The 22,119-nt window shown below is 39.5% G+C and overlaps 1 protein-coding gene across 1 annotated transcript in view; it reads right to left on the bottom strand.

The window, feature by feature from the left end:
* Positions 1-19,161, bottom strand: part of KPNA1 (karyopherin subunit alpha 1) — a 51,360-nt gene extending 32,199 nt beyond the window's left edge. The window contains exons 1-6 of the mRNA XM_032193832.1: positions 19,062-19,161; positions 7,369-7,502; positions 5,266-5,373; positions 3,319-3,418; positions 2,644-2,738; positions 1,386-1,517 (exon numbers count right to left, since the gene is read on the bottom strand). Of these exons, the coding sequence (XP_032049723.1) occupies positions 1,386-1,517; positions 2,644-2,738; positions 3,319-3,418; positions 5,266-5,373; positions 7,369-7,497 (564 nt within the window). The 5' untranslated portion in view covers positions 7,498-7,502; positions 19,062-19,161. The remainder of the gene's footprint in view (positions 1-1,385; positions 1,518-2,643; positions 2,739-3,318; positions 3,419-5,265; positions 5,374-7,368; positions 7,503-19,061) is intronic.
* Positions 19,162-22,119: the final 2,958 nt, after the last annotated feature.

The following is a 22,119-nucleotide window of genomic DNA, read 5'->3' as shown; positions in this document are numbered from 1 at the left end:
GAAAGCTACAAGCAGCTGGAAAAACGTGTCTGTCTTGTGTAAAATGTTAGGCAACCTTAAGTACAGGTGGCACACTCTGTGCCAGCTGTAAGATAGAACAGCAAGTTACACAAAGCGATCCAATACTTATGAGTTGGACTCTTCCAATCATGCATCTCAATACAGCCAAATGCAAGGTCAGACATCTATGAAGACAGAATAGAGGGCACACTCACAGGATGGAGAACTGAGCCCTGGAAGTCAGTGACTCTGCAAAGAACAATGGATCACACTGGATAATCAGCTTAACCTGAGCTCACAGCAAGCCTCTGTGGCAAAAGAGCCCTCAAAGACATCTTGGATATTTACGCAGGGAAGAATCAAGTCGAAGTTAATATTAGGTACCACCTCTGCAAACAGCATTGATGGAGCAACACTACTTGGAATAACCAGTGCTCGTTATTTCACCACCGCAAAAAGATACTGAAACAAAGAAACGTTCAGAAAAGGATCACACACACACAAAAAAAGAACTATCCTTAATAAGAATTCAGATTTTAACTTAATTTGCCCAAGAAAAGCTTAAACTATCATCTATTATAAGCTATAGGAAAGAAAACAGAGCTAACACCTGGACCCAAAGCTAGACAAATTTATAGAGATATATATATGTAAAAGCTACAATTATGAATTGCTGAAAATCTGTTCTTCAATATGATTAATATTTCACCATCTTAAGTACTTAAAGCAAGATGAGATGTCTTTTAAAAATCCTACATAGTTCAAACATGAGTTATGGCCCTCAAGTGGAAATTACTTAGTCAAGTGTTTGGTTTGTGCTTTATACTAACCCCTTTGGGCCTTAAAGGATATTAATCTAATTTGTAAGGAAGGCATTCAAGCTGAATTTATGGATAAAGATCACATCTATTCTTTCATGTCAGCCCGACTCCCACAGTAAAAACCATCAGCTTAGTAAACTGCATTGCTTCACCACCTTTTTCTGACAACATCCAACTGACCTACAGCATGCTTAATTACACTTTTGACTTCTTTTCCTACATTTCATGAGAACTGATTCCCGTAATGTTTTATCTTCAGGAGTAACACACATATCTTTCCAACTCTAAAGTGATTTTTAAACAAGGTTTCTTGAATTCCTCAGTAAGCTGAAAAACACTGACTCGGTAGAGATCAAAATGCATTACCACATTGGCTGTAGTTAAACATATTTCCAGAAAAACAAAAAAGTAACACTTGCATCTTAAACTCAGGCTAGGTAGAAACGGACTCTTGTGCAAAACTGCCAAACAATATACTTTCCTCTAAAGCAACAGGACTTTTATTAGTCTTGTACACCTCTTTGTTTAAAAGAAGAAAAAAACAACACAATTCTTAATCTCTACCTGTTCCTGTACATCTTCAAACTCAGAACTAAGCAGCTCTATGAAGATGGGGACGGCTCCTGCTTGGATCACTATTCGAGTTTGAAGGGAATTTCCCGAGGCAATATTTGTCAACACCCATGCAGCTTCAAACTGGAAAACAAAGTACAGAGAAAGTTTACTGGGACCTTTCTGTGCCACACCAAAAACTAACACTGTGTTGCTTTGTTTTTCGGTTTTTGTTTTTTTTTTAAGTCCATATTTTGCTGGATATTCCATTGTGCTACAGGCTTCTACTGTATTGTCAAAGACTCAAACAGTTTCATGTTCACTAGCATAGAAGAGTTTCCACATTCAATCCATCATACAAACAGCATGTGGGGAAAAATACTTTGGATACATACTTTTACTTACTGTCTACATACTCCTCAGAAATAGCTAGCAGACCTTCAGAATTCTGCTGGTCTTAATTTGAAAAGTAATTCCTACAATTTATATCTTTATTTTGTAAGAAACAAAAAAAAGAAGTCTTTTTTGCATATTTCCACATACCAAAATTTGGATATTGCATGGCATTAACAAAGTGTTGCCTTATGCCTTTTCAAAGAATATCGCATTAACCATGCCTTTTGAAAGAACACAGATTTAACTTACATATTGTATTTAGCAGTTAACTATTAATACTTTCTTTCATTAGAGGATCAATTTCCTCCCATTTTATACTAGTCCAGAAGAAACATTACTTACCAGAAAAAATGGAGAGCTGGAAAAAAGACAAAGTTCCAAGAAGTAGGTCCAAAACAAATTAACCACCATTGTAGCAGACACAATTTAGTTTTTCAAACCAAAGCAAGCAAGTTGCAGGGTTTCTATGTTTATATTTTAATTTTAACCTTTTTAGAATTTAATGAAAAATTTAAGTCATAATTCTGAAATTTAAAACGGTTTTCAGTTGGTACAAAAGGTTAACAATACAGTTTAGTTTAATAGCTTTTCCTTCTTTGAGGCCACATTTCAAACGATTTTTGTTACACAAGAAAGTCAGTGTAAACACTCCATATTAGCCACCACACAACATAACTCAAGACTTCTTTCTCCTGTCCCTATCAGAGGCCTAGAAATGGAATTTGTCTTGAAGAAACCCTCAATATAAAATAGCTGTGTTATCCTTGTGAAGAACAAGAGAAGTATAGCTCATTAAGCAAAGTACTGACATTTTCTACTTGATTTACATCACCAAATGTCTTCATAATACAGAAAGATAGATATATTCGTATACCTGTAATGTACAGTTTTCTTTCCGTTTGAGGAACTCCACAAACCTTGCCACCACTCCTGGTGTGCTTATGACTTCGTCTATTGGGGGATTTGGTTCTATTTAAAATAAAATGCAAAGTTAAATATATTCATTTCTTTGCTGGGAATTTCCCAAATTACTGCATCAAAATATCAAACAGCATGTTGACTGTTCTTTCCTGAATGTTAGTTTTCTGTAACACCGCCTTGCCTATATTAAAAGGCAATAGATTCATATCTATCACCTAAGGAATTCTCTGGCTTGAATTTTGAAATAATAAGGTAACACAATTCAAAACAGTAATTCATTCAGTAATGTAGGCACATGAACTTAACAGCAGCAGATCTGCAACGTCACTTTGCCACACACATGCAGAGCTCAACTTCTAGAAAGCAGCATATGCAAGCCATAGAGACGCTGCCCACAACACTTTAACTTACAGATCAGAGATCACATCTGCATCACTTAATAGTTTTAAAGATTTCAAGAGCAAAAGCAACTATTAAATACATCTAGTTAGCATTTTGGAAAACAATACTGTTTGGATGAAATTCTTCATCCAGACATTACTGTATGAAACAATCTTAATTGCTATCAAAGTCAAAATATATGCCGTGGACTGTTTTACATTTTTCTGCAAGTAATTTCAGCCCTTACCTTTAGAAAGAAGTTTTCGGAATTTCTGAGTGGCTGAAAGCTGCTGTTCTGGACTATTGGAGAAAATCATTTCAATCATATCAGCCGTAATGACAGCACTCTACAATTCAGGTGGGGGAGAGAATGAAAGCAACAAAGAGAAAAAGAAAATTGGGGATTAGTGAAGGAAAGGTTAGAATATTTGCTAAAATGGTAACAAGTTTCTCTCTTATTGAGCAAATACCTAGATAAGAACCAGTATGGACAATAAATGAGTCATCATACATGTGCAGCTACCATAACTAGAAACACTTCCAAGTAGTCTTTCTTCCTGGAAGCCCAGATTCAGATTTTACTCAAGTTATGACACAAAAAATCTTCTCACAATCTCTCACAGGTATTCTCTCCCCTTTTCTCTTATCTCCCTTTCTCTAGAATAACTGTAAAATTGTCAGCTTTAACAAAAAGTAGTTTAAATTAGAATAGCAATTACTGTTACGCAAGAAGAACACTGATTATGCTATTGTTTGGGTATCTGCAACATGTACATCATGAGCCATTCTCTTACACCAAAATGTACAGGAACTGTCATTTTAGAAACATTGACAAAACGAATGCTTGTCATCATAATCAAATAGAGTATTAAGTTTTTCACAATACTGATGGTCTCCACTAATATGGCTAAACTTAATCAGTGACCTTTCTTATGCCAGTTAGAATCTGACATCATTTCATTTGACCCATTCAAATCCATGAAAGGGAAGTTGTTGTTCTTCCACTTTCTGATTCAAATCCTTCTATAGATCACATCCAACCCCCTAGCGCATAGGAAGATAGATGACAGTAATGAAAACACTTGAGCTTTGTCTGTACTTTTACAACCCAGTAATAAAACAGAATAAATCTAGATTTTTGTCACATGAAACAGTTTACAGAGAGTAGGGAAACAAAATATGCAGTACTTTTAGATCTTTCATTTTTCATCCCCAACTCTTACGACCCTGAAATTATTTATATTTAAAATGCTAATCTGTATAAGATTGGCTTTCCTTACTTTTTACTATCTATTTAGTTTGTATTTTCATACAAATAATTAAATGGTATGTAGGACTCATCTGATATATTAAGATTATCTTGAAGAATAAAACAATATATTCTATTTGTTATCTACCACATTATAGGCATTTCTCTTGAGTAATTTTCAAAACTGGTCTAACCACCAGCAGTAATCAAAAGCAGCCTGATTTCCATCAAAGCATACTCTGAACACAAAAACAAATACGAGGATCAAAGATCAAACTTTACAGTCCACACTGAATCCTATTTTTCTTTATCCTCCCTATTACAGCCTGAATCCCTTACCATTTTCCTTTACAGGGAGAAGACTGCAGTACAGAAATGAAAAAAGCAGAAAAAAATAAATTTCTACTAAAACAATGCTTTCCTGCAGGATGAAATTCCAGCTTTGAAAGGAGTTCAAGGACACTTGCAGATAGCTAAACAGGTCTAGCTATGTTTCCAACATTCTGGTTGGAATTTCTGCCACTTGAATGTTTGCTAACGGAGATTTCCAGCCAGCCTCTTTTTACTTTCCAGATTGCAAGAACACATTGACTCATTTGTATTTCCACGTTTCAAGCATTACGAGTTTCATATTTAAAAAAAATACACAGCTCTGGGCAGAAGTTGATAAAATCACCCATAATGGTCAACATCAAAACCAAGAAGTGATCAGCCTGATTGGAACAATGCTATTTCATTTTCTTGAAGGCATATCCACTAAGCAACCACTCGCTCTACCCATAACATAATCTGTTTCAGGTCAGTTCACTGATACAGGTGTTTGCAAGTTGTCCGTCCATACGCTCTTTGAGTTTTCCACGATTTTGTGCAATTCTGCTCCCCTCAAGTCACTGCATGACAGACCTGTTTAGTTTCAATGAACAATAATCCTGTCTCAACACTTACAGAAGTCATTTCCATGTTGTTCATTTGAGCCTCATGGAAGCCACCATCTGACATAACTTCCTCCTCCGCTTCCTCCTCAGCTGTTGCAACATTTCGCCGTTTGAACAACTAAAGAGAAAAAATATTTAATAAAAGCAGTGCTGAACTGAGGGCCAACATAAACATGACATGTCATATTATGCATAATAAAAACTATATACAGTATCACCTGAAAAGAAGCCCACTCACTGCCCACTCTCCACGTTCCAGCTATCTCTAGCTTCCAGGCAATTACTTTCTTGCCCACCCCAAGTTTAGCAGGGGAGGCTCATATTAAAAAACCTGAAAAATTGTTGTGTATAACAAATACCTGTAGAACAGCTACTGAGACTGGGATAATTGAGTTACTGTGGAAAAGAGAAGACTCTGGGCGATAATCACTTGAGAGTAGTCTAAAGATATGATATTGAGATGAACAGAATTTGGTTGCTATCACATAAGGAGGTAGACAGAGTTGTCAGGAGAAAGAGAGGCTACGGCTTCTCAATTCAGCTGTCTCACTGGAAGAAACATTATGACAAATGACAAGATGGATTGAGGAGTGCTGCATGGCCTGTCAGGTTCCTCCTCTGCGTTCAGGAAACAAGACTCCAGCACTGAGCCATGTCAGATTTGCACCACTAAAGAGGGAAGTCAAGACAGAGCCCTGACACCAACCTGCTGCTTATTTCTCTCAGTCTTCTCTGGAGAAAAAAAAAGTATGCAAAGCTGGTACATTTACACCAGCCTCAGTTCAGTGATAGGCATCCTTGTGAAGTGCTGTTCCTTCCAGGCTAATGGACAATGTGCCCACCCAAGCTTTTCAAACACTGCTCATATACAAACCTAAGCCAAATTTTACATGTTGGCAGTTTATGCAAAAATTCAGATGCTTGAGATTGTTTTTGTGGGATATAAAGCCAAATGAAAAAAAAAAAAGGACTTTGAACAAGCTTCAATAAAAGGTCAAAAGATTCTCCCCACAGAGGCTGAAAATGCAAAATCAATGCTAAAACAATAAAGCAAAGAATATATTAAAAATATCGGAATACAAAACTGAGTACAAACGAAAACAAGCAAGTCAAAGAGTAAAGCAGGTTCCCTCACATAATTAAACCACAGCTCTAACTAGCAGGTGCAATGTTAGCTCTGTCATCCTCAATGCCAGTCAAGCATCCCACTGACACTCCCATGTGCCAAATACATAAAAATAGAAGTACCTGCACATTAGGATTGAAACTGTTGCAGTGGTAAAGGAACGTAACAAAAGACTGCTTGCAGCTCCACTTCAACTGCACTCTGTCCAGATAGGACCTACTATTTTCTTTAAGAGAATAAAAGTACTACTACACTTTATTTAGCCAACCTGTGGTAATCAGGTACAAGGGAGGTCAGAAGCACAGATAAGAGATTCCTAAAATGACTTCTTCATTTTCCTAATTTAGTATCAGCTTTACAGATAAGACCGAGTATATTCTGTACTACCAGTGGTCTGGAAATACTGCCTGCTGTTCCTAATTAAAACCTCCAACAAGAAATCTTGCAATTCCCTCTCAGAATTCTTCCCGAACTAGAAACTTTCCTTGAAAGTGCCTGGTATTGACACTATGAAAAGGATGTTGAATGGAAAAGATTACAGAGTTGACCAACCATTCCAAACCTAAGCACATCACTATCTTTAACTCAACATGGATAAAAATTTTTTTTCATTTCACCTTACCGCTGTTTAAATGAAGATTAGAGCCACCACAACTCAGCTAGCAGAAAATAAAAGTGGAAAAAAAAAAAAAAGGATTCCTCAACTACCTCCAGCGCAAGGTCAGACAGCTTTCCAGAAATCACCATTATTTCCAAGCTGCTCTGGTCAATCTTACACTTGAGTGGATGATGAGCACCCTCACATTTTGTACTTCCTGAAGAAGAGGCAGTACAGTCTGCAAGTGACCAATTTCAGACTGACCACATATGAACTTGACAGGGCAAGAACAATCAAGCAAAGCAGCTTTGAGAGAAGCAAAAAAGTAGACAGTGCAAGACGCAAATGTTTAACGACTGGTTATGGTTATCACAACTGTAGTACAGTACCTGCTCCTCTCTTTTTTGCTTCCGTAGCTGAAGACCCTCTTCCTCCCGCCTGCGGCGCATCTCATCAGGATTCAAAGATTTGTTCTTGTAGCTCTTCAGTCGGAAATTCTCTTTTCCTGAGGTCGTCATGATTCCTTTAAATTGCAATTAAAAACAGAATCAGTCAGAGAATGATTACTCTTCAACAACACATTCGTTTATGGTCTGTCTCTGTAGAACCTCTCCAAGCACTTCCAGCCGCTGCTTCCCTATAACCTGTCACCTAACTTCCAATAACTTTGAAGGTGTAAAATGACTTTACAGAATTTACACTTCAGTGTGCCAGTTTTTCCACATCATACCACCAATCTTTTATTTTACACTTTGAGATTGCAAGACATAAGTGAACCGTTTTATTAAGAAGGAACTGAGATTCTTCTGAGATTCACTCAGAAGTGAAGTAATCTTAGCTCCTTCTTAGCTTAATTCACTTTGGAAGTCAGTAGAGGCTTCCCGCACTTCAAATTCACATTTTAAATTAATTCAACACAATCTCATGTTCCTTCAATCCAGACAAGACCTACAAGAAAAAATTAAACGGAGACAGACACATTTCAGGCAAGGATGGTTTAACGACTGAAAAGATTTGCTTCTGCAAAAAGAAGTGCCATTCTTACCCCTCTTCCTCACCCCAGACTGCAATCCTGTTACTGTTTATACAGAAGAGCCTTTCTTGAGTCTATTATTTCCAATTGCCAGTATTCCTATGTAACTCAGTAGATCAAAATTACTATCAACTCCTGACAATTTTCACATGTACAACGATGCACTTTGGAGTTACTTAGCATAAATCAATAGCTATAAAACTGAATCGAAAGACTACCCTTAAACCAAATGGGCTGTGGGTCAGGTCTCTACCCTCCATGCTCCACTCTGCTACTACTTCTGGGGCTGTTCAGCCTAAACAAGAGAAGACTCTGGGGTGATCTTATTACAGTTTTTCAGGACTTAAAGGGGACTTATAAAAAAGACAAGGATAATGGCAGGACAAAGGGGAATGGTTTTAAACTAAAAGAGGAGAGATTTAGACTAGAGTTTAGGAGGAAATTCTTCACTCAGAGGGTGGTGAGACATTGGAACAGGATGCCCAGAGAGGTTGTCGATGCCCCATCCTTGGAGGTATTTAAGGCCAGGTTGCCCTGAGCAACCTGATCTAGTGGATGGGGTCCCTGCCTACAGCAGCGGGGTTGGAACTAGATGATTTTTATGGTCCCTTCTAGCCTGAGCCATTCTGTGATTCTCTTCCATCTCCCCTTTAAATCCAAACAACATTAGGAATAGAATTCTAAAATCTCTCCATATTTCCATGAATCTTCCTGCAGGTACAGAATGCACAGTATGTTGCCAATATTTGAAGCTCTGTAACACGCAATTTAGGAAACTATCCTACATATAAAGTGGCTCTTCAGGACTTTTAAAGGTCTCTTTCATATGTCCTAGTGTATTGTATTAGATACTCTACCCACTTCAAATTCCATAAGCACAGAATCACCAGGTGAAAAACGATCTGTTGTGCACTTTATTTTAAAATGAAGCAACACAGGTGTACAAAAATTCTCAATAGCTTTGGTTACCTTTTTTAAAATATATCAGATGTATACCAGAGTCTACTCTAACCTCCTTTCTGTTAGCACAAAGAGTTTTAAGAGATTAAAAACAGCGGCTAGCCAAATGCATTTCTTATTAGAGCCTCTTTTTAAAGTCACTGATACCTGACAATCATGTATAAAAATCCTGATATTCAGAAGAGATGCCAGGTATCCCTTCAAGCTGTGTTCCACTAGGCAACATTTGAACACTGCTAATAAACACAACACTACTGCATTCAAGACCGGCCAGTCACAGGTAGCACTGAATGCAACATGAAAGCCCGATCACATAGGTAATTCAGCAGCCTAATTCTGCTGTAAGGACTCTTCCTAAAATAGCTTCTTTTTAACTGAAAATCCTACAAAATCACAATCTCAGAACTCCAGAAGTTCCCTACATCATTCTTAACAGCTGCATTCTTCCTAAGTGACTATATTCTTCATGTGTTTAGGTGTCTAAGTTTAAAGTTCTCACATTTCTTTCAATATGCTCGGCAATAACGTTTCCTGTTTTTAGGTTTTTCAAATGGCTACTACCTGCACAGTAAACAGAGGGAGCCCTGAGTTCTTGCTGTTTTAACTGTTAATATACAGGCCAATACTTTATATATTTTAGAGTCGAGAAAATGAACTAAATTACCAGTTGGAAAACACAAGCTAAAAGGACACATCTAACAAGAAAAAAAAAAAAAAAGGCTTTGTAGCCACCCTAGTCAATCTGCCCTTGAACATGAACACAGGCACACACAATAGCCCAGATAACATCTCCAGCCTCCTGGGACATTACTAATCATTCCGTGCTTTTATCTAAAACATCTTAAACTCACAAGATTAGATTTGCCTTCGTTGGGGATTTCAGGACTTTGATAGTCCTGTAATCATTCCACATTTTCACTTTCAGTCCATAAAAGCTCACAGTTTATAGAAATTCTTCATTTCTTATTACTAATTTCACCTCATTACTGTTATGCAGTCCTTCCATATGATGCTCCGATGTTTCTAAATACCAGTGACGTAATCCAGCTTCATCGTCAGCAAGTTTCCTTATCATACTCTTCTTCCTCATATATGTTTTTTTTACCTCGTTTATGTCTATCGCACACCTTAATATATCAGTTTCTTTCAAATTTGTTTCTGGCTTTGAGGAAATAACTTCCATTTAGCTCTGTCAGCCTTGTCCTGTTGTGTTATTTATCATCTTTATTGAAAATACAGGCATGGCTTTTATTAGTTTATTATTTGAATTCTGACTTTACCTCAACTGCTCTACCTAAAGGCTTCACATTTTCCCGTTCTCTTTTATGTTTAGAACTTCAGAAACATGACATCCTCTACAAGCTTTAGCTGTAAATTTTGGCTAAGCTTATTTCTTACTCCCAAGACAAAACAAGCCTTTGCTGACTAACCCCCTTTATTTTCTGAGCGATCAGTACACTTAAAATCCTTTCACAAGCATATTGCGTATTACATTGGAGTAAAATCTTCCTACAAATTCCCACCAAATAACTAGGAAGACAGTTTTTTTCCAATTAAAGGCAGAGAAATTAAGCTTCCTTCAGCATTTGGAAGTTCTCAAATTCAAGTAGTAATGAATTCAGAAATTATTTCATAGTAGTCCCTAACCAGCAGCGTATCAACAAAGTCCCAACGCGTGGCCATACAACCATTTTATATCTCTGCCTAATTTGTACAGTTATTCAATCCAAAGTTATTTCCTAAAGGGCTCTATAATACCCTCAATAGCTCCTAAATCTCAGTCTGAAGTAACATAGTTCTTCTGTTGGTTCCCACATCTACTGCCAGCATCTTTAGACCTATTCCATGTGAGCACGCTTTTTTTTCTTTAGGAGTGAAAATAAAACAATCTTACATGTATGTTGGTCGTTACAGTCACCCAAGAATTACTTTCTGTAAAGATCCTCTTCCATCTTTCAGGATGTAGCCTTTCCCCCAGACTAAACCAGATAGGGGAATACTTCTTTCTCACTCATCTCCAGCAGCTTTGTTGCAGCTTAGCTGAAAATCTTCCAATGGTCACTTTAAATTCGCCCATGGCGAGTTCTTCATAGTAAATCCTGGATCTTCTCTGACCTATCAAAATTAATGCTCCCTCTGGTGAAAGTCTGTGGTGGTTGTCATGGAAATGTTCTACGAATCTCTTCTTTCCTAAAGATAGCATAGTATTTTCCACATTTCTTGATACTCCTGTCTATAGATAAAAATCTTTGGTGACCCGGGGAGTTTTCATGATGTACTCTTTGACTTTTTGTGCAGCACCAGCCCAACCCCATATGACCCCCTCCTCAATTTAGCTACCATGAAAAAAGTATTTTTTAATAAATGAAAAAACACCATCTATTCCTTAGTGTCTGCATTCACTAAGGAAACGATGTTCCCTGTTTCTTTTGCTTATCAAGACAAAGGCCATATCAAAAGTGGAGGTGATCAGAGCAAAAATTTCTAGGGAAAGGAAAAGCATTGCATTTCTCCTTGCTAGTCAAGTCAAAGAACTTCGGTTTGCACTGTGAAATGTCGTCACTTGTTGCAATGACCTGCCTTGTCCCAAGCAACCACCTATACAGGGACAAAAAGGAACTCCCTGCCTTCTTAAATCAAGTATCAATCATCTAAAAGAGGGACAAAAATGAACTTGTCTTCGTAAACCAGGTATCACTGTTGCAGGAATGCCACATGACTATCACCCTTGGCTATTCCAACCAACAGAGATTTTTGGTTACTCAATGGCTCTGCCACAGGACTCTCTGCACCCTGGAGAAGTGAAGTTTCCTCACAACTGTGCTTCCTAGTATCATGGCAAACACCTATAGCATAGCCTGTACAGGTGTCCTAGCAATTCACTGACTTCTGATTACAGGATGTATCACCTTCTGATGCTCTTAATGAGAGACTGGGAACATATCCATTTTTTAAAAAAAAAAAAAGCAACCACCCTGAATGCAGCACCTGACTATTCGTTACTCTCCTCAGCTGACAAATCCAACATTTTGACCACAGGTGTATTTTTTTTACCTGCAAAGTGTTTATTTTAGAAAGCCTTGCTATTTTGCTTTTTGCCAATTTGAAGGCAACAGGTTCAGGATACTAAGAAAATTATTTAAATATTTAGGAAATAAGCTGTCAGCTTTCTTGCAAGTGACAGAAAACTTCCTAGTACACAGACATATAAAGACAGGCGCAGTCTTCATAGTAAAACCATGAATAATATATGGTGTATAATGATACAGATACTACCTAGGGATTAATGCTATTTCCCTGGAAAAACTTTTATGCAGCATCCTACATTTGACATCATGCTAGAGAGATGAAACAACATCCACCAAGTCTCTGCATTGCTGACAGTGTTATCTGAGGAAAAAAGAACATACAGAGTAGCAGTAGACTGACATCTCTCTTCACTGCCACCTCCTGTTGCTTGAAAACCTGACGTTGTGGTGAGGCTGTATCTGCTTCTTTTGTTAAATTCTTGGAGTCTATGGAATGCCCATCAGTAGAAACATAAGGGACAAGGCATTGATTTCTAATTTCCAAAGGTCTCTGACTGCTGTAAGCTCAGGACAACTAGAGGAAAGTATATTTAACTAAGCTTCAAGAAACTATTCTTCAAGCACAACACAGCCAATTTCTAGAACCTTAGCTTAACTTTCTCCAGCTATAAAGCAAAATTGCAAAATATGTCTCACAAGGACTATAAAAGAACAGTTAGAGTATTTGTAAAGAGCTGCAAAGTAACTGTTGATGCTGATAGTTCAAACACTAGCACTAACTAGGAAACAAAATGATCATGTGAAATGAATGTTCTGTGGCTTGGGAAAGCTGCAGCAGCAGACAAGCCCTACTCACTAGAAGGAAGGACAGGCCTCAGCGTATGTAGCACGGCAGGGACGCACACTCCGATAGCAGATTCACAGAGGAACAAGCAGGAGCCACCTTCTGACAGCCAAGAGGTCAAAAAATTACAGGAGTTTCAAATGCAACGTAACATTCATGGTTGAATTTGGATAGAACATAAAGCCTTGAACCAGGGTTCAGAGTCTTAGGAAGCTGTTGTCAAAACATGGAAGTAGTGAGGGGATTTCATCACGGAATTCCCGCCCGTCTCCATTTCTTTCAAATCTGCTTTATTATGTACCCATTAATTTGCTTCCATAGAAGCAGAGAATCATTTAGATTGGAAATGACCTTTAAGATCATCCATCACCAGTTAATTCACAATCACTTCTGTCTTAGCAGCTTTATAAATCTGTACGATAGTAAACCAGGTATTGATCCACTTCATCTACAATAAACACAGCATGTTCTCGCTGTTCTTTGGCCACTTAGCAAGTTTGGCTGCTACTTGCCCAAAATAAGGTCAACCTTAAGTCAATTATAACAAAGCTTGAGAAGAGGCACAATTTTGCACAATGTGAAACATCAAATTACAGACTAATTAAAAAGCTCGATATTGACTGTTACGCTAATATAACAGACATGCTGAAAAGCAAACGGAGATAGAAAATAGGCTACACTGTAAGAACGATATGGAGAAGACCTGATGTCAAGTTTGTAGGGATGACACATTTCAAGGATTTCTCATCTTGCACGAGAAGGAAAAAAAAAAAAAAGGCAGAAACAAAATGAAAATGTAATGCAATAAAAACAAAAATACAAAGGTGTTTTTGTGAAACAACTAAACCTGAAGGGTCAATTTAGCATGTTCCCAGGTAGCCTTCAGAAAGATCTTCCACACTCACAAAAGCATAGATGGGGTTGAAGATTTATTTTATTTATTTTTTTAGATGTCCCCAAAGGTAGGCGAACATCAGTTCGCCAACCCCTATTCTTTTATCACACTGAAAAACACACAGAAAGAAACAAAAAAAAAAAAAAAATCAAGGAAGCATACTCACGGTTGCAGCAAAAGAACTAACAGAATTACTTGGCACTTGGTGTTGTCTCAGAAGAGATCTGGCGCACCAGCCTGGACTACTTTTTAAGTGCAGAGACACCCACAGAACTGGTCACTTCAGCCAATCTTAAGAAGTTTAATGATTACGTTTTTGTTGTGGCTTTTTTGTTATGTGGTTTTGCTTTTTAAGTAAGCAACACTGGAGAGATTAAATAGTAAGGCATTTCTGAGGTTTATTAGAAAACAGTTTTACTAAACAAGAAAAAACGATAAAAGATAGATGGACACAGTATACCTAGTACTACACTGCAGATTCACTATCACCAAGTTATTTCTGATGTGGTTTTAGTCCCATTTTTTAAAGGTCCATTTTGATTTAATGAAGCAACAGATACAGCTTCCAAAGCTTTGGAAACCTTTTAATTTGAACAAGAGGGCCAAAAAACACTCACTCTTAAAGTCAGGGGAACTTAAAAGGAAAACACCTACAATTTTATTAAAAGGGCCTATCTGATTTGAATAACAAACACAGGTTTTTTCTGCTGCATTCAAAGCCATTGCAGTGCACACAAATCTGTTTAAATGAATGCTGATTTCTATAAACCCAGAGCGAACAATCAACCAAAAAGTTCCCACAAGCCATAAAACAAAGCAGCTAGTGATAGGGAATTAAACTTTTCAACCACATAGGATCACGCTAACATTAAAAAAAAATAACTTTATGCTAACATGACCACGTACATGAAACAACAAAAGTGATTACTCCTATTAATAAATTAAAATGCAACGCTTTTCTTTTAAAGCATAGATTCATTTTTATTTTCATTAAGATTACAGCACCTCCTCACCACACTTTACAGAACGAGCTGACCCACAACGTATTTTCTGTATTTTCTCTAAAACCTAGGGCATTTGAAAAATAATAGTCCAATAGGTATCTACGTAATTTGACAGTTGTTGTCTGCTGGAAAAAAGTCATCATAAAATTTTTAACGTGTCCTAAACATTCTTTGCAAGACAACAAGCGTGAACCTCTCAGCACTCCGTATCATGAAAATAAGAAATCCCATACAATCTTAAACAAATTAGGTTAAAAAATAAACTAAGTTTGATTTGTAGTTTCAAGCAACTTTTTTTGGGGGTTGTGAATGACCGCAGGCACTGAAACAAAACCTCTCTCTTGTATCCCCTGATGACAAATTTGCCTCCGACAAATTTATTGGTTGCTGTGACTCAGCATTATGAAAGGTATGAGATGTGCCCAAAGCTCTTCCGGGTAATTGGACACCAATGGCAATTGTAACTGCACAAAATAACAGTAAGCCAACATTCTGCAGAATGTGTACGAGCTCTGGACATCAGCAACTGAAAGAGTTGCATAATACAGATGTATCAGCCACACCAAGCCAAAACGCCCAAGAAGTTTAAAGCTTGAGGATGCTGGCTCTGCCTCCCAGCATTGGCACCTGGCATCCCTCCTACCGACTGCTCCTAAAGCCAATGAACGCAAATCTCCCTTCCAATCATTTAATACAAAAATAATAATAAATTGAGAACATACAGACAGTTAAACAGGCTACCGTGTATGTGTTAGCTACAAAGGAGTCCTACATCTTTTAAGAGGCAACTTCATCCTGCTTCATATTACTTTAAAAAAAAATAATAACAGTTTAATGATAATGACAAAATTATTATCTGGTATTTCTTACAGGTACTTTGTGGGGTTTTTTTTTACAACCAAAAAGTGGTTTGTTCACCAAAGTGACATCTTCATACACCGACAGGTGCATTTTGTGTCAGGTGTAACCTCAACACTGGATTTAGTAGGCTTACAGTGCCTTCTTTGGAGATAAATACATTCAGGATGTTTAGCCACAGGATATTTAATTCCAAAGCCAGCAACTCTTATCATCTCAACATCAAACCCAGATTGTAAAATAAAATAAATCCTCGCTTGTCAAACTGGTTAGATTCTCACAGAACATATGAATTCTCCTGCTGAGCCTGGCGAGCCGCCCAAACTACCAAATAAAATCAGGAAAAGAAAGAATAACTATTCTAGACCATAAAGATAGTTTCAGCAGTTGGTGACTAGCTAAGTAAAATCTTACGAGATACGCTTACAACTCAGTGTGTAACTCTCGGTACACACCCAGGAACACAGTCCTGTTTCTTTCAGTTCTAATGCTTTTAGGTTCTGTCTCCTCGTGACACTGAGCATTAATAATGTTTCAAGAAAATATTAACTTCATCCCAATACAAGATTTATTCTGGTTCCAAACTCCATTTACCCCTTTACAGCATGAATGGATAAATAGAAAAGTTACGTCTGATTCACCACTACTTCCTACCACTTCTTCCTACACCTGCTACTAACATAATTTTTGAACACAAAATTTCTGGTGAAAGGAAATTCACTGTCCATCACCTGCCTAGACGACCCCTACTTTTTCTTTCTTCATAATAAATTACTGAATTCACACATTTAATACAGTTTGAGACATTCATGAGGTGGCATAATATGATTTCCAGTCCTATTGCTCTGCAGCTTTTCTATGTACTAGACGTTTTCACGAAGTACTTTACACTCCTTTTTGCTGTTTTTACAGAGTTCCCCTATGATCTTCAAAACAATTCAAAAGCACCAGTATTCCTGTGAGACTTATGTCTTGCTGTTGCATTTTGTATCATGAAAATCCCACGCTCATGTCTGGATATAAAACAGACCAATTTAATCTATTACTCACTTGACTTCAAAAGTTGTAATAGACTATGGACACATTTTTTTTTTTTTTTTGAGAGCAGAAAAAAAATGATTTGCTATCAGATCATTGCCACTTATCTCTGAAGTTTATACGGGGATTTCTTTCTCTATTATTCTTGTATTATTTAAACAAGGAGTTATGTTTAGTGTCTTTGCATGAAGCTGAATAATTTTCCTATCAGTTCATCTTTAGTTCTTGTTCTCTGAAAGAAGAGGTGGCCTGGTCTTTCTAACTTGTTGTTTGTCTATGACATCATTCCAGAACCTCCTGTTCAAATATTTTAACCTCTCATAATGTTTTCTCAAATGAGTAATTCCTTTATTGTCTTTTATTTTTCTTGACTCGCTCCTAGCCTATTAGACTGCTGTGCACACTTACTCTCTTTGGCCTTCTGAAATATTTAAACAAATCGACTAAATTTAGCTAGTTACTGCTGCTGTTTCATTTCCGCTCCTGTTTCTAATTTAAATTAGAACCAATCAAATACAAAATAGGTGATGTGAATCATGGTTAACTGTTATATGTTATGCTTTTTCACATAAATTTGATTTTCATTTTTCTGGAGGGCACTGTTTTGGCTCCATTAATCTCACACTTCTTTCCACAATTTTTTCAACCTTTACAGTTGCCTTTAAAGACGGTTTCCTTTTGTGTTCTTAAGGACATGAGTTAGGCCCATTTGCCCCTCCAAGACATGAAAAACATCTGAGAAAAATCCACAATCTCGAGAAGAAAGAAACAAAGACATCAAAGCAAGCCTGCTATATACAAACAGGCTAAAATAAAACATACCATTCTGTTCACTTCAACTTATTCAACAGAAGAAAAAAGAAAAAAAAAAAAGGAAAAGAAAGAAGCGCTGTAGCACTGTACGGAAACATTGAAGTTGTAATAAAGCTGTCAAACAATCCAGTTAAATAAACATTTACACTTTAGCGTCTATAAAGAGCATTTCAGGAACTTTTACAATATCTGAAGAGTTGAATGCTTTTTGTTGTAATAGTGTCTTTTCTCAGTGCTGTTGAAATGAGCTATGGCTGCCTTTCCCTTTCTAAACTGGAAGGCCTGTGACTTACGCAGTGAGCAGCACTGAGACCAGTGCGCAGACAGGACCACCAAGGCAAGCCAGGTCTGAACACTTTAACACTGGGAATGCATCAGGAAAAACCAATGGGTGGCACACTGATAGCAAAGGGAAACGTCCTGGTACAGAGCTGGAGTTAGAGATGGGATGTGACAAAGGCACTGTTTAGAAACCTCAGGGGGAAGTTACAGTCTCAGTAACAGTGATATTCTCTTGGAGCTGAAGCATTACTACAACTGTTTGAAAAATTCTGGCAAGGGACCCCACTGCGAGAACCTCTACCTCCCACATCATCTTACATTACCATGCCTCAAGCTACTGTTCATCTTCCCTGTGCCTTTGGGCACATCTTAAGCACAATTAAAGGTGCAACTGCAGTTCGAGTAGAAACAAAGTTGCTTTGAACTAGCTCACTCATATGTCAGCGCAATGCATTAACGTGCCAGAGAGTGCAACATAATAAAAACAAGGACGGACATACCAAAGCCTCGTCTGATTCAAACTATTAATTGCCATACCGTTCCAGTATATACAAAAGGGATTTCAAACAGCTAGCTGCTGGGTGTAAAGTCGCAATCCATCTCTGGATAGCCCACAAACGCATCTCAACTTGTTACGTCTGTCATTAACGTTAAGCAGGTAGAGCAGAATATATGTCAGGGAACAAAAAAAAAAATATCTAGAGAAATAGAAAGTTGAATAAAAATAGATGAGGAAACGACTAAATGCAGAATTCCATTTGGGAATTCTGCGAAAGCGGCAGCCCGGCGTTGTCACAGCTCACGCCGCGCACTTCCAGCCTGGAGTTTCAGCTTTCACTAAACGCCCTCAAGAGGCAAAGCACAAAACCGCCACCCCATGCATCCCGCTACGAGGGAGCCGCGCTCCAGGAGTATGAATGGGGGCGAGCTCCCGCCGGGCACGAAGGGAAGACAAATAACAAATAAAGACACCAGGCTGAGGAGACGCGCGGCAGCCCCCTGCCCCACGCGGCCGGCCGCGGCCCCCCTCCCAGCCCCGTCCCCCTGACGGACGGGGGGTGCCGGGGATGCCGGGCCAGGCACGATCGCGGCCGGGAGCCCGGGGCGGGGCGGGGCCGTGCCGGGCCCGGTGGCTGTGGCCGTGCTCCAGGCGCGGGGCCTCCCGCCGGGCCCGCCCCGCCCCGCCCCGCCCGCCCGCTGCACGCGCGCACGCCGGGGGCTCCCTCAGCACCGGGCCGGCCCCGCTCGGCTCCCGGCTCCGCTCCAGCAGCCCCGTCCCGTCCCGTCCTTTCCCTTCCCGTCCCTTCCCGTCCCTTCCCCTCCTACCTGCGGCCGGCGCGGCCCGGCCCGGCCCGGCGCTGGCTGCTGAGGGGCCCGAGGCGCGCGGAGCGCCGCTCCCTCTCTCCCTCCCTGCCTGCCCGGCGCTGGCTGCGGGCGGCAGTGCGCGTGCGCACGGCGAGCCGCGCAGCTTCCGGCCCCAGCGCGGGGCGCTCTGGGAGGGGGAGGCGTTCCGGCGGGGTAGGCGCTGGTAGGCTGCGGGAAGACTACAAGTCCCGGCAGGCAGCGCGGCGTTGTTCACAGTGCGGCGCAGCCGTAGGAAGGCGCGCAGAGCGTGCTGGGGGTTGTAGTCTGGAGAGTGGTGGATAGGCCATGTCGCGACTGTTGGGTGTGTTGGGATAGGCGCGGGTGCGATACGGGGTGTGTGTATCCCAAGCAGCAGGGGGAGTCCTGCCTCGTCTCTGCCCTGCCCCGTCTCTGCCCTGCCCTGTCACTGACACCATCAGCCCAACAAAGGCCATATTCCATATGCAGAGGGGCATGGCAGCTGATATACAGCTGTACCTCTATGTATATACAGTATGAACACGCACATATCTACAGCTACACATCTATATATGTACGGTATGCACATGCACATGTGTATTTACATGCATATGTGCATATACATATCACACAGATAACATACGTTTCATAGGACGTCCATATGGCACAGTATTTCCACCCACAAAATTGAGATAAGAGAGAATAAAGCATTCATTCAACAGCTTTCTCCAGCAGTATTTGCCTCACAAAATAAATAAGTTACTCGTTCTTCTCAGAGAAGTCACGTTTCTTCCATCCCACCAGCAAGCACACCTGTACTGCAGTGGAAGGTCTGGTTACGGGTTGATGTTCCTGAGGTATCTTGAGTCAAATTAGCACAGGTAACGGTGGCAGCAGAGATCTGTAAGTTCGCCCGTTTTTGCTGAGAGTATAGTTTCAGATGAAGCCGAGCTAATACAAATGGTGTGCTGCAGGTAAAAAAGATAAATTCCTGTTTTGTCACCTTCTCTGATGAAATTAACATAGAAGATAGCTTCATTTCTGGGAACAGCTGCTTCTAAAGCACTGAATACTTGTCATCTGGGTTAATTCAGCTGGAGAATTTATTCTTATATCAGTAGCAGAGAATTTTGAGAAGCAGATTTGTGTAAAAGTGAAGCATATGAGCTGTATGTTTTTAAGCAGTCTAAAAAGACAATGACAACATTGAAGAAGCTTCTGTGAGTCAAGGCTGAAGAGTAATTGTAAACTAGGAGGTGAGGGGTTCAAGTGGAAGGGACAAACACATTGGTGATAGTGTGATTGGATGAAATATGGGTTTAGACATATTCCTGCTGGCCCGTTTTCCTGAGTGCAGTGGGATGATACAAAATGGTACCACAGTAATACAGCCCTTTCTAAAAAAGGCCACAGAGCCAGCCTGCTAACCGTATTTAGCACTACTAAATTACAATTGGCACCAGCAAGCATTGGTTGTCGCCTACTGACATTTCGTTCAACCTAAAAATGAAAACACAGTTGCCTGCACTGTTTCAAATCATCAGCGTCACTGAGGTCTCACAGATAGGGAAAGAGAAAGATAAGGTGGAACAAAAAGCTGTCTGTGATTTAGGATCTCAGAGCTTCCACCACAGCAGCAAGGTGTTCCCCCACCAGGGAGAAGTAGCAACTCATCCTGTGTGCGCCCACCGCTGGAGTGTGTGAAAGCAGGAGCAGGGGACGCAGTGACAGCTGCAACAGCAGAGACTACAGGCTGATGTGGGCACTGAGAGGAGCGGCGTGGTTAAAGATGAGAATGGCAGGAAACTCATACAAGGCTCTGGGAAATGCTCTGATCTTTTCCTCTTAACACCCAGGGCAGAGGGCAGGGTTAGTGTCGTCTCTTACATCCTCTCTTACATCCTCTCCGTTAAGTATCACACCAGTAGTGACAGTGTTAACAAATACAGTGGAAGAGACAGCTCTGAAAGCTGAGCTGCCCAGTCACATGCACAGGTTTTATTTTTAACATCCCCAAACTACTTGATGTTTCTACTTGGGCTTGCTCTGTGTCCTCTCATTCTCTCTTCTTTCTTTGCTTCTTGTTAGCCCTTACTTACCTCACTTCAACTCAGCTGAGCAAAACCAAGAGTGCAAGTGTTCGGTACAAACACAGGGACACTATGATTAAGGTAAGGCTTTGTAAATAGGGCTGGAGCCTTTATTGGTGAAAACTTATGCAATGCGATGGTTACTGTGTCAAGCTATGAAAGCCAAGATGTCTTCAAAACAGTCTTAGTAATTAGGATGAAGTAGAATAATCAGACACAAGATGTCTTCAAGTGACACCTGAGAAAAGAGGCAGCTGGTAACTCTGAACACTTTTGTGACAGGCTGCTCTAACAACAAAAACCCTCCATAACATATTCAGTGGATTAGCCAGGGCTTGCAGCACTGCATCTGGGGTTTTAAAAAACTAACATACTGGCTTTAAAATGGGAACTTCGGTAGTATGACAGATAATAAATCAAAAATTCAATTTATGTAACTTTCAAGAAACTAAAAAAAAAAAAAAAAAAAAAAAAAAAAGAAGTAAGTCTTAAAATCCAGTGAGTTTTAAGATTCAGACTGCAAACTGCATTTTTAGTCCAGACTAAATAATACAGTGATGAAGTAAGAATTACAAGCATTACAGGTACTACTTACTGTACCTTTTAGAGTTGTGGATGCTTAGCAGTTTTTATTCATGAATCTTTTAGCTTTTGTTTTTATGACTTAGATCTTAACCATGAGCACTCACATTCTTTGTACTGGGCATCTGGGTTTAGCTGGTTTTCTTTTGTTTTGCTTAAATCCATTCACTTGACTATCTCAAGAAGTTTTCAGAAAAGTATGTTAATGAGATTGTTACCAGGGAACAAAAATAGAACCTGAGCCCAAAACAAAACTGTTTTGTTTTGTTTTGTTTTGTTTTGTTTTTCTCAGGCTTCAACTGAACTGTAACCTGTTATTTTAAGGCACTTGGTGAACTCAAATCATAAACCCAGGTGCTGATGCACAGTAAGAGTTTGCCTAACTGTGT

The sequence above is a fragment of the Aythya fuligula genome, chromosome 1 (assembly GCF_009819795.1).
Source record: "Aythya fuligula isolate bAytFul2 chromosome 1, bAytFul2.pri, whole genome shotgun sequence".
NCBI classification, from domain to species: Eukaryota; Metazoa; Chordata; class Aves; order Anseriformes; family Anatidae; genus Aythya; species Aythya fuligula.
This window is presented reverse-complemented; position numbering and strand designations above follow the sequence as displayed.